The 15,631-nt window shown below is 38.5% G+C and overlaps 1 protein-coding gene across 2 annotated transcripts in view; it reads right to left on the reverse strand.

The window, feature by feature from the left end:
* Nucleotides 1-14,692, reverse strand: part of evi5b (ecotropic viral integration site 5b) — a 60,810-nt gene extending 46,118 nt beyond the window's left edge. For both annotated transcript variants that reach the window (XM_074667682.1, XM_074667681.1), the window contains exons 1-2: nucleotides 14,439-14,692; nucleotides 2,803-3,035 (exon numbers count right to left, since the gene is read on the reverse strand). In XM_074667682.1, the coding sequence (XP_074523783.1) occupies nucleotides 2,803-2,954 (152 nt within the window). In that variant the 5' untranslated portion in view covers nucleotides 2,955-3,035; nucleotides 14,439-14,692. The remainder of the gene's footprint in view (nucleotides 1-2,802; nucleotides 3,036-14,438) is intronic.
* Between the last annotated feature and the right edge of the window lie 939 nt (nucleotides 14,693-15,631).

Below are 15,631 nucleotides of genomic sequence, written 5' to 3' on the forward strand. Positions count from 1 at the left end.
CTGATTCAGTCCACTTTCTGAAAGTGCCTCTCATTTCACATAGACGTGACCACTTTCCCTTGGCACACTGAGCTTTATGTTTTCTCACAGTTACATCACAGACTCTGAGGATTATCCATTCGTCCTTTCTAGGTTAGAGACAAATTTTTCCCAGGATGCAAAGTGGCATGGTTATGTGTTTATTAGGGCTGTGACTTTAATTAATTAATTGTATTAATTAATTACACCGCACATTAATGCGTTATAAAAATCAACGCAAGATTAACTCATTAGCTACCGGCCATGAGAATATTTAATGATTTATCTGTTTGAATTGAAAAATGTTGCTTCTGATGTTGAATATTGATGTGATTAAAATGCGATAATTACGATTAATTAATTACAATTATTATTATTATTATTTTTTTTAATCAAGTCCCACCACTGGTATTTATCTGTAGTTACAATGAGCTATTGTTTGAAAGGTGACAACAATTAAACTTTGTAAACTCAGTTTGTAGTTTAGTGTCCAGAAGGTGAGCAGGCTAGCTGTTTAGTGTTCCTCACAGCCCGGTGCTCAGAGACGTGTCTGTAATGTGTAATGTTAGTGAATCCTGGTTGTGTACCAAGAAGAGCTAATGTAACCTCACTCTTCATTTTATTGAAAGATTGATTTCTTCAACTAAAACAACGGTTTTACTTCTAACTGCTTAACTTTACTGGCTGGTTTAGTGTCATCAAAGGGACTGTCGGCCTATGTGCCATTAAGGGATTCATGTTCTACCAGGAAAGTCTGGCCCACCTCATGAATACTAAGAAATAGCATTTAAAAAGTAACACATTTTGATGCTTATAATCTAATTTTAAAGCATAGATCATGTAATGCCACATTTAGTAAAAACGCCACAATATGAAATAATGTGAAAACTTTTCACATTGTTATGTAATATTGCCGCATTTTATCATAATCTGCCACATTTTGTAATGAAAATTCTTGTACGCAATATGTAATAAACTTTGCCACATTATGTAATAAGTTCTCACTCATTATATGTGGGAACCCGCATTTTGTAACAAGCAATGCAATATGTAAGAAAATATTTCATAATGCAGCAAAGTTTGGGACATATTTTGTAAAAGAATTGTATTGCAAAATGTGGCAGATTGTTACAAAATGCAGTGTTATAACATAATGAAGTGAACATTTTTTTACATTAGTATTATTATTTATTTATATTATTATTGGGGCTGTATAACAAAATATGGCGTTAAAGACTATAAAAAACAGAAACAAAGAAGTGAGACTATTTCAAGAACATTAAAGTGGTCCCAGGTGGGGATGGGTACCTTTCACATTCAAAACGATACGGTACCAATGCCCAGTACCTGGTAATTGGTATCGGTACTTAACGGTACCAATTTTCTCTACAATTGTTTTTATGTGGTAAAAAATATCAATTTTTTGAATAATAAAACTTTTTTTTTTCAAATTAACATATGTATTCTTCAGTATATAATCTTGCAATGCTGTGTTTATGTCCAGCATGGAAAATCGATGACTCTTTCTCTCCCTCACAGTCACAAGGATGCATTTAGGTACCTAAACATGGTACCTTTTTATTTTATGTGAATCAGTACCTGGTACTTTTGACAGACTTCAGTTGGTACCTATAGAGGTATCTAATTTGGTACCCATCCCTAGTCCCAGGGCTTTGAAGCTGATGAATGAGGCATTCTCAGGCCTAGTCAAAGTCTATCACATTTTAAACATACTTTTCCTATGAAACAGTAACAAACATTATGCTGTCTTTGTGTGATAAGCTCCTTTAGTCTAAGAAGGCCAAATTTGCCTGTCAAAGTAGACATTTCCTTCCACCTATAGTACCCTGTCTTAATCCACTGGTTAGCAAGCAGACATGCCTCAACCTGCTGGGTGTCACCCTCCTATGTGCGTCTATGGTTATAAATCAGGAGGGGGAAGGTGGAGGTGTGAAGTGTGAAGGCTGTCCAAGTACATCTGATTAAAGCAAGGCAAAGATAAAATGACAAGAGAAATCAATAAAAAGTACTCCATTAATAAAGTTAACGTGAAAAAAATCTGATTTTTGAGTTGTTAATTTGATGTGACTGTTGTTGCAGTCACACTGATCAGTATGGAGGTAAAAGAGCCACAAAAACAGTTCAGACCTAAACACACACAGGTTGAAGCCTGTTTTTTTTTTTACCTGTCAGAAACCGTCTTTAAAAAGTCAGTGACTTTAAAAATACATTTGGATACGTTCTTAAAAACAGCAGATGGTACTAGCCTATTTTGACATCTCTTGTTGGATGTTATTGCATCTAATGTCTATAACATATAAAAGTTTCATTACAAGGATTCACTACAAGGTGTGTTAACTAGCCATGGAGTTAGAGCACACACCATACACCCATATACAGACACCACAGTCCTTGGGATCGGTGGTTCAACTCCCAGCCACAACTCTGTGCTGCATGACTACCCCAACCTTCTACCCCCCACATCATCTGTCTCTCTTTGGCTGCCCTTTCATTAAAGGCAAAAACGTACCCAAAACACAACTTAAAAAAAAGAAAACAAAGGAAAGGATGTATTTAAAGTAATTCCCACACAAAAAGTCAACATTTTATCAGTTTTCTCATTTTTAAATTGCCATGTGCAGCAGCTGGTACATGTTCTCTCTATGTCTAATCCTGGTACTTGTACACACACACACACTTTGGAACTCCAGTCTGCTCCACTCTGCCACGATCACCAGGTTTTAAGCTGACAGACAGGTAAAGCTTCAGAGACAGACTGTTTACCTGTTCTGCTCCTCCAGCTTGGCGAGCAGCTCCACATCGTCAGGGCTGAGCTGCGCCGGTGAGGACGGCGAGAGGCCGGGCGAGGACAGAGACGTGGAGGAAGAGGTAGCAGTGGTCTGCAGGGAAGTGGGCGTGGCCACCTGGCTAGCCATCTGACTGACCGTGTGGGACACCGAGTTCTTCACCCATGAGAGAGTAGAACTCAGCTTACCAGCAACCTTGTCTGTCGCCACCTGTAAGACAGGAGGACAACTCTTTGTAAGGTGAAAACACTTCAGAATGAAAACTTAGACTTTAAGGGAAGCTCCAGGTGATGTTTAATGTTTCCTACAAGAAGCAAAGCGCTGAGGCTGCCAGGAGAAACTTAACAAACCAAGTCTCTAATAATGTCCCTTTAGTCAACATCATGGACAAAACTTTTTTCAGGAACCAAGCACTCACAAAGGTCTCCTTCTGCTATGTATGCAAGAGCCAGGAAGAACAATGAATGAAGCAGTTCTGAATAAATGAGTGAATGACTGAATACACACTTGCATCCTGCATACGTGTGAAAGATGAGACGTGTGTAAACTAATACATGGGAGTTGTATTCCAGTTAAATCTAAAACAAAAGGGTGTATGCTTTAGATGTTTAACTGACAAGAGAAACCTTATTAGACAAAAAAACTGCATTAATTTTTGTTTATGAAGAAATCAATTTGCTCAACATAAAATACCAAAGAAGCTGTGCAACAGAAAACAGGTTTAATCTACCAAAGGTGAGAACAGGTAACTTATAGAGAACTGTCCTGTATAGAGGCATGGTTAGGGGAATTTTTTGCCAATCTGTGTCAACAAAGAAGGTAACAAAATTCGTTTCCATTTTTTTGTTAAAACAATAGAGGTCTCTTTTAAAAAAAAAGAAAGACAAGGAAGTAAAACAAGAAAGAACTGAAAATGATAAAGAGAGTGGTGTTTATAATAGTGAAATTTGCTCCTTTGACAAGGTTTGAATTTAATTTTACCATTTTCTTGTAATTAATGTGTCTAAACTAGGGATGTTCAATACCACTTTTTTTTAGATCTCTTGTTTACTAACTGATACATAGTAACTATACCACTAATACTTTTTTTTTTCACATAAAATTTAAATTAACAGTGACAGATCATTTTGAACCAAGACAGCACAGTCACGCTGACACTCAGTCCAAAAAAAACAAAACAGAAACGACCCGCTCTGAGTTTACGTTTTTTTTTTTCAAACAAATCAACAAAAGTGCAAAACAAAACTAACAAATGTTAGAGTTTAGTATGTTTTTTAACTGAAGTGCAAAACAAAACAGTTTAACTGCTAACTACCCCTGGGGCCTGTAATAGGAAGCTGGATTAAGTCATCCAGGCTAACTCTGCGGCAACTCGCTGAACTTCACCTGATCTCCATCATCCAGATCTGCTGTACTACAAAGCTCGTTATCAACTCGATAAGTGAATCCGACTGGGATCTGTGCGCGCACACACATAAAATGGGCGTGGTTAGCAGGCATTACCCACAATGGAGAAGAGAGCAGCCTACGTCATGGCGGAGGAGCAGCAAATAATCCTGTAAAAAATACGAGGAGTACCACAGTATTATCCAGGCCATGAGCAACACGACTGCGGCCGCGAGAAGCCGGGGGATGCTTGCAGGGATTGCTGGCAAAAAATCGCCGACTCTGTGAATGTGTAAATTTCCAAAATGCTGATATTAATAGACCTATCTCATCATGTGACGACTCATCATGTTGTCAGTCAGTGTGTGTGTGATCAGCATCATATCCAACCTCATAATTAGAAAGAGTCCACTTTCCTACAAATCCCAAGGAAAACGCTCATTATAGGCAGTTTGTATTGTAGATGCAATAGCAGTGGGGAAAAAGGACGTGGGAGCAAATAAAAAATAAATATAAAAGCATCTTTCAAAGTGGTCAGTATGAAAGATTCCATTTGCTCACATTTCTACTTTTCCCTGACAATGTCTCAGTTATGATGATCAGTAAGATATTGTTTGTTCACAGCCCATAAGAAAAAATGTTGGTCCAAAAAGACAGGGGGCGGAGGACTTCACTCCGGCTGAGCAAATTGGTGACTGAGCGGTCTTTCATGCCCGCCCGAGAGAACCGATTGGTCAGCGGGCAGTCTGTCACACCCCGTGAGCTCTTATCCTGGAACTTAACCTGCTCCGGACCAGGTTTGGCGTTCAGCATCCGTTACCGGGGCAACGTGTCTGGATAAAAAGAAATCCACATTCGTAGTACGGAAAACCCGAAACTTGTCCAGGATGTTATCTCTCTAAGAGCTAATCCAGCTTAGTAGTACAGGCCTCTGGTCTATTTATATTGTCTGAACTGGACCTAATGTGTCAAACCTCAGCAACATAGCTCCAACTACTGGTGAGGAGGACTTACTCTGTATAAGATATTTATTTGAGTATGGGCAGCCTTCATGAGTATTGATACCTTGAAATGAAGCCCGTAATGGCCCCATACCGATACTTGGTATCACTACTGTCCTATTGCTAGTCTAAACACATGCACATGTGACTATGAACCATTAATTTGAAGATGATTTATGATTATTAAATGTATCTCTGGGTACCATAACGGTTGTTTAGAGATGAACCTTGACGTTTGACTGTGGTTTTATGATTTTGGTTTAAGGACTGTTGAATGAATGACCTTTTTTTTTTTTCTCTCTAATACAAATGTGATTGCTCTGTTTTGTGTGTGTAAGTGTGTACGACTACATGTGTAAGGATCCCTGGAAGAATATTTAGTGCCTGTGCTTGTGACAATGGGGATCTCCATAAAGAACAATGGAAAGAGAGAACTATGATGTGCTACATCAGCAGTTGGGTTTCCTGAGATCGATGCCACTAGTTATTTATTTATTGCATTGCACTGTATTGTATGACAAGAAAACAAACTTAAACTGCCTTGAGAAGAAAATGAAACACTTACTCATTATGATCTTTAGTGGAAACAGATGTGAAGGAGCTTGCCTGATTGAAAAAAAAAAAAAAAAACTGACACGACGTTTCTGAAGCACTGAGGAGGTTTCCATAAAACCAAAGATAAAAAATAAAGCTTGAAAAATAGAGATTAGTGTTATTAGAGATGGTAAACTACTTCTGATAACTCCTCAGTGTTTGATATGATAAACTTGTTTCCTGGTAAAGGTTATGTAACTTTAATTCTGTCATCAAATTATGAGCGAAATGAAACCCAAGTTTTTTCCCCTGTTGTTTAACAGAGTGAGATTAGCTCACACTGATGGTCCCTTACTGTAGCAGCCTCTGTGTGCCATCAGTGTGTGAATGAGTCGTGGATGGCTGACTGTGACAGGCATTGTGAAGCTCTTTGAGTGATCAGAAAGACCAGATAAGAGCTTTAAAAGTGCAGAACCAAGTCCACAAATCAAAGCATCAAAGAATAAATAACAATATGTTGCTAACACTATCATCTGTGTTACATGTAAGGTAAAACTGAGTCCTTCCAACCTTTGAAATAGTCACAACTGCAACACACATAAACCCAAAACCACTGGCTTTCTGCCTCATACATACCCCATGAAATCCAGCGTATATCCACTCAAAGAGCACCACAAAAATAAAAATCTGACCGAAAATGGAGGTAACACATTCTCTCCTTTAGGTAATCCACTTCTCTGAACCTTCAACTCCTTTAATGACACACTGGCCTTCAAGTCATATGCTGATCATACTGTCAGGACGGGTCAAAGTACTCCACCAAAGATAGGACTCCTTCAGATCTCTCACCCAAGTCACAACAGGCCAGGAAGTGAACCTCTGCACTCAGCAAAAAAAAAAAAAAAAATCTTCACCTCATCTCACGTCTGAAAAAAGGAATTAGAGCATTCAGTTTCAGCTCTGCAGGAAGTCTGGACACAGCCACCAGGCAGGAAACAAATCAGTGAGGAGTATGAATTTCACTCTGTGTAAGATGATGAGTCATTTTTCTTTGGACTGTTAGGTCTACGGAGCCACACGACAAAAAGGAAGCAGGGAGAAAACAGAGCAGCGGAGGAAGAGAGTGGGGTAAGTGTGGAGTTTGGTAGGAATGTGCTACAGAAATAAAACGTGCTAGCTAAGCTTTTTTTTTTTTTTACCAACCTGTGCAGGGACAGAGTGACAACAGCACCACACAGGGGAAGAAACCAATTTACAGTTCTGATCTTTGCGCACAAAATTAGATCACCACATTAAACACACAGGGAAGACAACAGACAGCTGATTGTATTTTAAATTAAACAAAGAAGCACATGGACGATATTTGAACAAGATGTGAAGAACAAGAGCAGCCAAGTCTGTAGGAAATAAATCCTGTCCACAAGTCTCTTCAAAGCAAAGAGACAGATATTCTTATTTGGGATGTTTAGTCCAATATTTAACTTTGATTAAGAATATAGTTAGTGACAGATGTAAACAGGCTACAGGAAACAATCTGCTGTCCAGAAAGTATCCCCAGTTTCATGAAATCCTTTGGCAACTTTAACTTTTCAATTAAGGATGCAGCCATTAAAGATTTTGGTACAGTTATAGTGTGATATATAATCAGGGTTTATGTGTTCATTAATGAAAACAACAATCAAAAAATCCTAGCACTAGGGATGGGTACCTTTCACATTTGAAATGATACGGTACCAATGCCTGGTACCTTGCAATTAATATTGGTACTCAACGGTATCAATTTTTGGTACTTTTGTGCATGTTTATGTGGTTATAAATGTTAGTTTGTTTAAGAACAAAATCACAAAGTTTTTCAATTGATCATATAAATTCTTCAGTATAGAACCTTGAAAAGCTGTGTTCATGTCCAGCATGGAAAATCGCTTATTCTTCCACTCCTTCAAAGTCAAGAGATACCTGAACGTGGTACCTTTTGACTTTACGTGAACCGGTAATTTTTGCTACAGATGGAATTTGGTTGGTACCATAGACTGTATATAGAGTGGACAGCGTGGCTCCGCCATTTACCATCACACAGTTTTGAAGCCAAAATTCCCCCGTCACAGATCTGAGTGGAGCCAGGTGACAAAAATAATTTTTAAAAAAATTATTTCGAGAGTCTAATGGCTTCTTGACTCTACCTCCCGACATATTTTACAATCCTCGAAAAAATACACGAGAACGGCAGCTGTTAATCATCATTAAACCTTACGTAAAGCCTCGTTTTTAACCTCTTATAACTAATGAAAATGAAACTTTTCAGAAAAGAGAGGACTTGAATACAAGACAGCCAAAGGATATCATCAAATTACCACAACAATGTGAAGTGAGAAACATTTCTACAAGGTGTATTCATTTTTTAAAGTTTGACCACAGCCCATCTGGGACAACTAGGGAGTCAGATTTTTTGACCTATACTGCAGCCAGCCACCAGGGGGAGCAGTTTTTGTGGCGACCTCACTTGGAGCCGAGCAAGACGACTTCCAATTTTTTTTACAGTCTATGGTTGGTACCTATAAAAGTACCTAATTGGACACCCATCCCTAGTCAGTACCTATAAAAGTACCTAATTCGGTACCAAGCTCAGACCTAGCTCCAAACATGTTGTTTGTATTCTGGTCTATTCTAACACGCCAGTTTGTCATTAAACTTTCTTTACATGGGGAGATTTGTTTAATTCTAATAATAAACGTCAGTTAGAAAAATAATTAATGAGTTTATGCATTATAGATGTATTCCTATTTTCAATAGCAACCATTATCAGCTCTGGTATTCAGCTATCAATACGTTGAGCTGTGAACATGAGCTGCTTAAAGCCTTTAAGACTGTTATGAGCTCTCACCTCTCTGGCTCTCTCTGCCTTAGTAAAGATTCATAGTAATAACACATTTTTACATTACATTACTCTTTTATCAATATGCATTTTCCTACAATATCTGTGCATGATGGAGAGTTTTTATAACTCACTGACACATTGCAACCAAGACGAGAGCGCTAAATCTTGGATTAATAATTAAACGTATTGTATTACAACGAGACAGTGCTGGAAGAGAGAAGACAAACAGACAGATGGAGTAAAGTGGAATTGACATAAATTCACAGGTAAACTGAAATGAGGAATGATGTCATAAGAAAAGGTCAGGAGAAGGTCTGCAACCAGGTTATTTATTTGTTGCAACAATGCTTCTTGACAATTAATCTTATGCTGCTGGGCCCTGCTGCAGTGGGTGTCTGCTCCTAGAATCAGCATGCTGCGTTCGGTTTTATTTGGAGTGAGCTGCAGTACCATCTCCAAAGTGAAGTCTATGTAACATGGGATGTCAAAAACAAGCAGTAAAGTGGGCGTACCAAAATAACACCTGATGAAGACTGTTTTGGTCTCATATCTTCAGACTTCAACCATCTAATCCACCAAACAATACATTTTGCATAACTAAGGCATCATTGATTCCCTTCATGGTTCCTGAAAATCAGCTACCCTGCTTCATCAGGATTTGTATATTCTGGATGCTATGCAAAACACTGCCAAACAATAATCAGCTTTTTTAAATTGCAGGGTGCACTTGTGAGCAGAGAGTGTCATTAACACAATCACAGTCTTCAAGTAGTAAAATCATATCTTCATTCTGCACAGAGGTAGAATATTCAGAGCTGTGTGCAGAGAAACTTGCTCAGAAGTCCAGCAGAACAAAAATAGGTCAACAGGCTGACATGTTTTGGATTGTAAGAGGCCACACTACCGTTGTATGCACAGGGGGAAAATGCAAACTCCATACAAAAAAGATGTCAAACCAGGTAACGTGACGTAACAGCTCTAAACACAGCCCTGCTTTCAGCAGTTACAGCAAAGCAACACATTATTTCATACTGGCTAGTTTGTCCCTCTCAGCGAACCATAGTTAAGCTACTGCAGCTTCCTCCAGCTTCCTGCTGCAGCCAGGACTGAAATTAAATCACTGTGCTTAAGTATGAAACATTTCACTCCCAAAAACTTTTAAACAACTCAGCTGAAAGTCAAAAGTAGAAAGCACTGTCAAAAGGGATTAAAACATCCTTGAAATGTTCAAGTTTGTGCTTCAACCTGAGAGCTGAGCCCCTACATAACTTTTGAATGTGACGGTGTTATCCTTTAAAGCCAATTAGGGATGCACAACAAGTCGGCATGTTATCAGTATTGGCAACTAGCTTAAAAAATAAAATATGGGATATCAGCCAACACTCCACATTCTAGCGATATAAGAAACTGATAACATAATGAGCTGACTCTGCAGATATTTTTGAAATTTTTGTGATTTTGTTTGCACAGTTCAGATTGAGTAGTCCCATATTTGGCTCCTGTTTTAAGTTACACTCAAATTTAAGCAGCAGTCTGTAAGGGACTTACATACATGACTAATTAAGGCACATTTATCATTTACCAAAGTAAACCTTTTATTCACTCTGGGTTTAATTGCTGTACCGTATTTTTATGATTTGCTCAGGAAGAGCACCATCCAGCTTTCAAGTATGAGTTATATTTTTTAATTTTTTTTGTTTGAAAGTAAATGTCATAAACAAATTTACAGTTCAAGAATATGTTTTTCATATTTTGCATATCTTTCTTATTTTTTCCAATACAGATGACGCTTGATCATGATCTCTGCTGTTATGTGCGCAGAAAAAAATATTGATATCAGCATTGGTATCGGCTAATTGAGTTGTAAAATATTAGCATATCGGATATTGGAAAAAAATCCAATATCCAGCATCCCTAAAGCTCATACTTGAAATTAACAGTTTATCCAAAAGAGTAAGCCTCATACCTCTCAACCTAGACTGGTGTAGCAGTGCAGGGTTTATTAGAATAACTAAACAAAAACTTAATTCACAGAGTCAGTTTCATTGCGTTTGATGGATTTCTAAACATAAAATGATAGGATATTAAACCACAGTTAGAGAAGAATACATAAATTCTACACAAATTTTTCTTTTCACTGAACCCTGTTTGTTTTTGCATCCACTGATCATTGCCTACACTCTTAATTGAAGGCAAAAGGGAATTTAAGGGCATGAGGTTTCTTTGAAAACCAGCCCCCATGTGGGATCCCAAGCAGAACTAACTGGAGGGATAAACAGTGATCATGCAGACAAAGCACAGTAAGGACACAAGTGGGTTTTGGCCTGTTAGTGTATCCTCTTATGAGCTCTGATAACAGATAGATCTCATTAATGATGAACCAAGCTGCTTGATTTAAAAACAAACAAATTTCCATCTGCTGTCATGCAGGTTTGAGCAAACCTATTTAAACCTGAGAGTCACATTTAGAGAGAAGACTATGAACTACAACACAGATATAGATTTCAATAAACTTGGTTGGGTCATGCTTTGAGGGATGCCAATGTCCAGGTGGCCTTGGGAGGCATTCCTCCTGGTTAGCCCAGCCAACTGAAGCAAGGCTTTCCTATAAATCCTGGATACAGAGATTGTTTCTGCTTTTGTTTGCCAAAGACCTCAAAGGGGCCCTGAGATGCAATGCGCATAGTTAATGAAACCCACAGCAAGCGATAAAAGAAAGCCTCGGCAAAGAAAGACTGTTGAGGGAACTGACAAAGAGCGAGGGAAGAACAGGGGAGCACTTCCTTTCTCCTAATTTGAAATTCAGAATTGATTACACAGAAGCAAACATAAAATTCACAGCTGTGTAAAAAAGAAAAAAGGTGGAGAGACTGTAAACCCACTGAGTCCTCCTCTAAGGTAAGACTCTTCCTCACCCTGTGTGTAATCACATGCTTTTTCTAGAGGATGAAAAAGAACAAAGTGGACCTGCCCAGCAGGAGAGAGCAGGGCTATCTTCAGGGAAAATGCTGCTCATGTGCTGTATGAGGGAATTAAAGCACAGGCCTGACTTACAATAACACTCTCACACTGAGGTAGAGAGGCCTTTCACTTCACCCACAGAGAGGAGCTCAGATTTTCCCAGTGTACAATCAGCATTTCAATGGTTTTGCTGGGGGCTATTCTTTCCTTTACAGCCACACAATGAGAACGAAAAGCACCAACAGCACAAGCTAGTGTTTTACACTTTGCTGCAAAAGCTGCAATGCAAAAAGTAGAGTTATAGTAGTGTGGGAAATAAAAGGTTTCAATCAATAACACCAACACATAAATCACAGTCTTGGCTGGCTTTTTCTGTGGGAGTGACAGGATTGGTCGATGGAGAGCTACACAGTACTCTGTTAAACTGTGTGAAGTATGCAGTGTCTGGTCTCTGTGACTGCTGGAGTCACTTCACTCTTCCTTCTCAGCTTTTCTCAGCAAATTTCACTGCAACTTTAAATGCATGCATATGTTTCACACTTGCATATCTTCTGTGATCCTTTTAACATGTTTTATTACCCACAATACTTCTGCTGAGACCAGATGTCTGAGTATAGCTTGGGAAGCTTTTTGTCTTCAATGCAACAAGTACTGACACGTGTTGGCTCAAACACGGCCACCCTTTGACTCACAGAAACAAGATATTCACCACCAAGAAAAGTTGTTATTTTCAGAAGCTTTGGCCATGACCACCCAGAAAACTTGTTTCACAGTTGAGAAACTTTGTCACAGTCTCAGGAGAGTCGCTTAATTTGCTATTTACGGTACAGTGCCTGGGCTCTGAGGTGCATGGGTTTATTTCGGCATCACAGTAGAGAAAGGTACAGATATAGTACACAGTTACTCAAATGCCAACCTAAAAATATTCTTCACATGACAACTCCCATTCAGTGTTATTTTGACAGAGGCTTCTACTTCAAAAGGAAAAGAAATCATCTTGTAAATCCTTTCTTTAAACACATTTTATGAACAGGCCTTTGTGTGAGCTGCTCACTGAGTGATATTTTGTATTTCCTGTGTTTTTCACACTTAACTCTGATGTTTGGGGATATTTTTAACCAGCCAAAAACTGACAAAAACTGTTTGTTGAGGTGTTTTAGACTACATTCAAATATTTTAGGGCTGCAGCTATCGAATATTTTAGTATTCAAGTATGCTACTGAAAATCCCATCGATTAATCGAGTAATCGGATAAAAAACATTTTTGTTTAATTAAAGAGCAGTTATTTTTCAAATGAAATTTTTTCTCTTTAAGAATTTTCTGATACAGCTTGTCAATAAGAGCACTTGCTTTGGTAGCTCCAAAATTTGTTGACACACTTTGACACATTTTTTGTGCCTTGTACATCTCATCAAATGTTGCAGACCCAAATGGCACCCGTTTCTTAGAATGACCCATTCGTCTCCAAACTCCAGAAAAGAAGCTAGATTTGTTGCTAGTTGCTATTTAGTATAAGAGGTAGCTTGAGGGGTCTGAAAACTCTCTTAATATGGCCTCAGCTCTATTTGAAATACCACTCTTTGATCTTTTTTAAAATTAAACGATTTCTCGAGGCGGAGAAAATTACTTGAGTGTTTTTTGTAATCGAGTACCTCGAATCATTCGAGGAATCGTTTCAGCTCTAAATATTATCACTATTTTTTGTTATTTCTTTTATTGTTGTTGTTGTTTTGCTAACACTTTGTTGTATCTAACGTGATTTTTCCAATCACCCCTTGCGTTACATAAGCTGCAGAAGGACATGTTGTTAATATCTTGCTTTATTTAAGTGAAATAGCATTAAACACTATTATCAGGATGAGCTAGAATGCTTTAGAGCTTCTACGGATACAACAAGACTGACTCTCAAAGGGGTCAAGATACTTAAAAGGGTATCAGAATTGGTCTATCTCCGACTACTGTTGACCAAATAAGTCTCTAGAGTTCACTGGATCCTCATGCTGTAAATAACAGCATCAATTCATGACCACAATGAGTTAATAGGAACCCAATAACTTCCACAGAGCCACTGGCCTGTATTGTGTTTTCTCCTTTGTTTTATAACCCCATTCTCATGTAAAGCCATGATCTACACAGTGCGTACTGCTAGCCAATAAACAAAGAAACTGTTCCCTATTTTTGAAAGTGTGTTAAACTTTGGTGGATATATCGCCCACTGCATCTCTGGTGGTTGAGCTGTGTTGTTGTTGCAACTTGCAAGTCACTTCTCTGCAGTCTGAGTTAAAGATATCCTTGGCATGGACACAGCAAATGCCTGTGCTCGTCAAAGGGTTTGAATCATGTTCTCACTTATCAAAAAACCGTCTAAGTCTACAGGTTTAAAACAGAGGACAGATGCATCACACACAGGAGAAGCCTCTATTCCTTTTATGGCTCGCTGGTGTTGTGAGCTGAAATGGAGATCCAGCATCAAATGCAACAGTATGCAGCAGTTATACTTCCACAGTGCTCTCCTTTCTGAGCGGACACAATATGGTTATGTTACTGTAAAGAAGTCTATTTGACACTTCCAAGCTGTGAAGATTCAAATCATCATAGTATGGCTAAGGCTAAGCCGACTCCTTGGCAAGCCAGTGAAGTAGTTCATCAACACTTAACAGTTGTTAGTCGAAACACTTATAAGAGCTAATAATAAAACACACAAAGTGACAAAGTGTACTCCTGTAAGATCGATACATTAAATGTAATGTCACAGCTTTCGTTTCGAAAGAAAAAAGAGAAAACAAGCCGTGACTTTGTGAGTAAGTGCTCGTTCCAGTTATTAGACCGAGCCCGAAAAAAAGAGGATCTTTTACCTTGAAGCGTTTTCAACCGACCGCAGCAGACGTCTTCTGCTTCCCATGCACGATTGTATAGTCCTGCTTTTACAGACAAAAGACGTGTTTTCCGAACTTTTGTCCGGATACATGAGCTATTTTTTCCAAGTTAGCATAGCTTATGTCTCTACTTGAAAGCTAGCCAGCGTTGAGTTAGCTCGTTCCCATTGACTCCGCGGTCCAGCCCATGCAGCCGTAATACGTGTACACAATGTCTGCAGCGCTCAGACAGACGGCGGCCTACCAAATGTTTACATCGCATGGAGCATGCGCATTTGGCTCAAGCATAGGACAACACTGACATCAAGTGGCCAGGGCCTGAAACTGCACTTCGCAAAACCATTCATTTAGGAGAAATCCTGTATGGACGCTGATTTCCACCAGTAAAATCAAAAGAAAGAAGTTAAAACATTTGGTAAGCTATACAAATGAGGTGATACCTCATAGCTAAAAGGTTTCAATTCATAAAAAATGAGATACTTAAGTATAGTTATGAGAAAGTATCTCATTATTACTGAACAATTTTCTTTATTTTTGTAATGTAACTTTTTTTTTCTGGAAATGGGCTTCCATAATTAAGTGCTTTTGAATAAGGAAAATGTAAATGCATTTTTTTTATGTCACACGCAGGTGAATACATGTTGATAAATCCCCTTAACCCTTCTGTTCTGATACACATCAACCATCTAGACATTGTGTGCTGTCCAAAAGTGTGTTAAACTATGATGGGTTTTTATATGGTTGATGGGTGTACTGCCTACTGTATCTCTGGTCACAAAGCTGCATTGCTGTTTCAGCTTGCAAGCCACTTCTCTGCACTCTTAGTTAATGATACCCTTGGCATGGAAAAGCTAAGGGAGGCTAGCTTTTTATTCACTTAGAGGAAACTGTGTTTTTCTGACTGAGGAAATTGAAACATTTGTTGCGGGGTCAAGGTTTAAAGTTGAATAAAATATCATAAACAAAAACAAGTTTCTTTTTATGCCACAGTTAAATTTGCACTTTGAATGAGCCATGACACAGGTTTTACCCCTTCTTGTTATGACCTTATTCTTTAAGATACTTACATCTGCCTTCTTAACATTGTGTACTGTTAACCGATAAGTAAGAAAACAGTTCTTTACATACAGTTTCTTTTTTGAACACATTTCTTTTTAACTCACAGCTGAAAT

This window comes from Halichoeres trimaculatus, unplaced genomic scaffold, assembly GCF_033239565.1.
Source record: "Halichoeres trimaculatus isolate MK-OKI-2021-1 unplaced genomic scaffold, fHalTri1.1 fHalTri1_scaffold_4, whole genome shotgun sequence".
Classification (NCBI taxonomy): domain Eukaryota; kingdom Metazoa; phylum Chordata; class Actinopteri; order Labriformes; family Labridae; genus Halichoeres; species Halichoeres trimaculatus.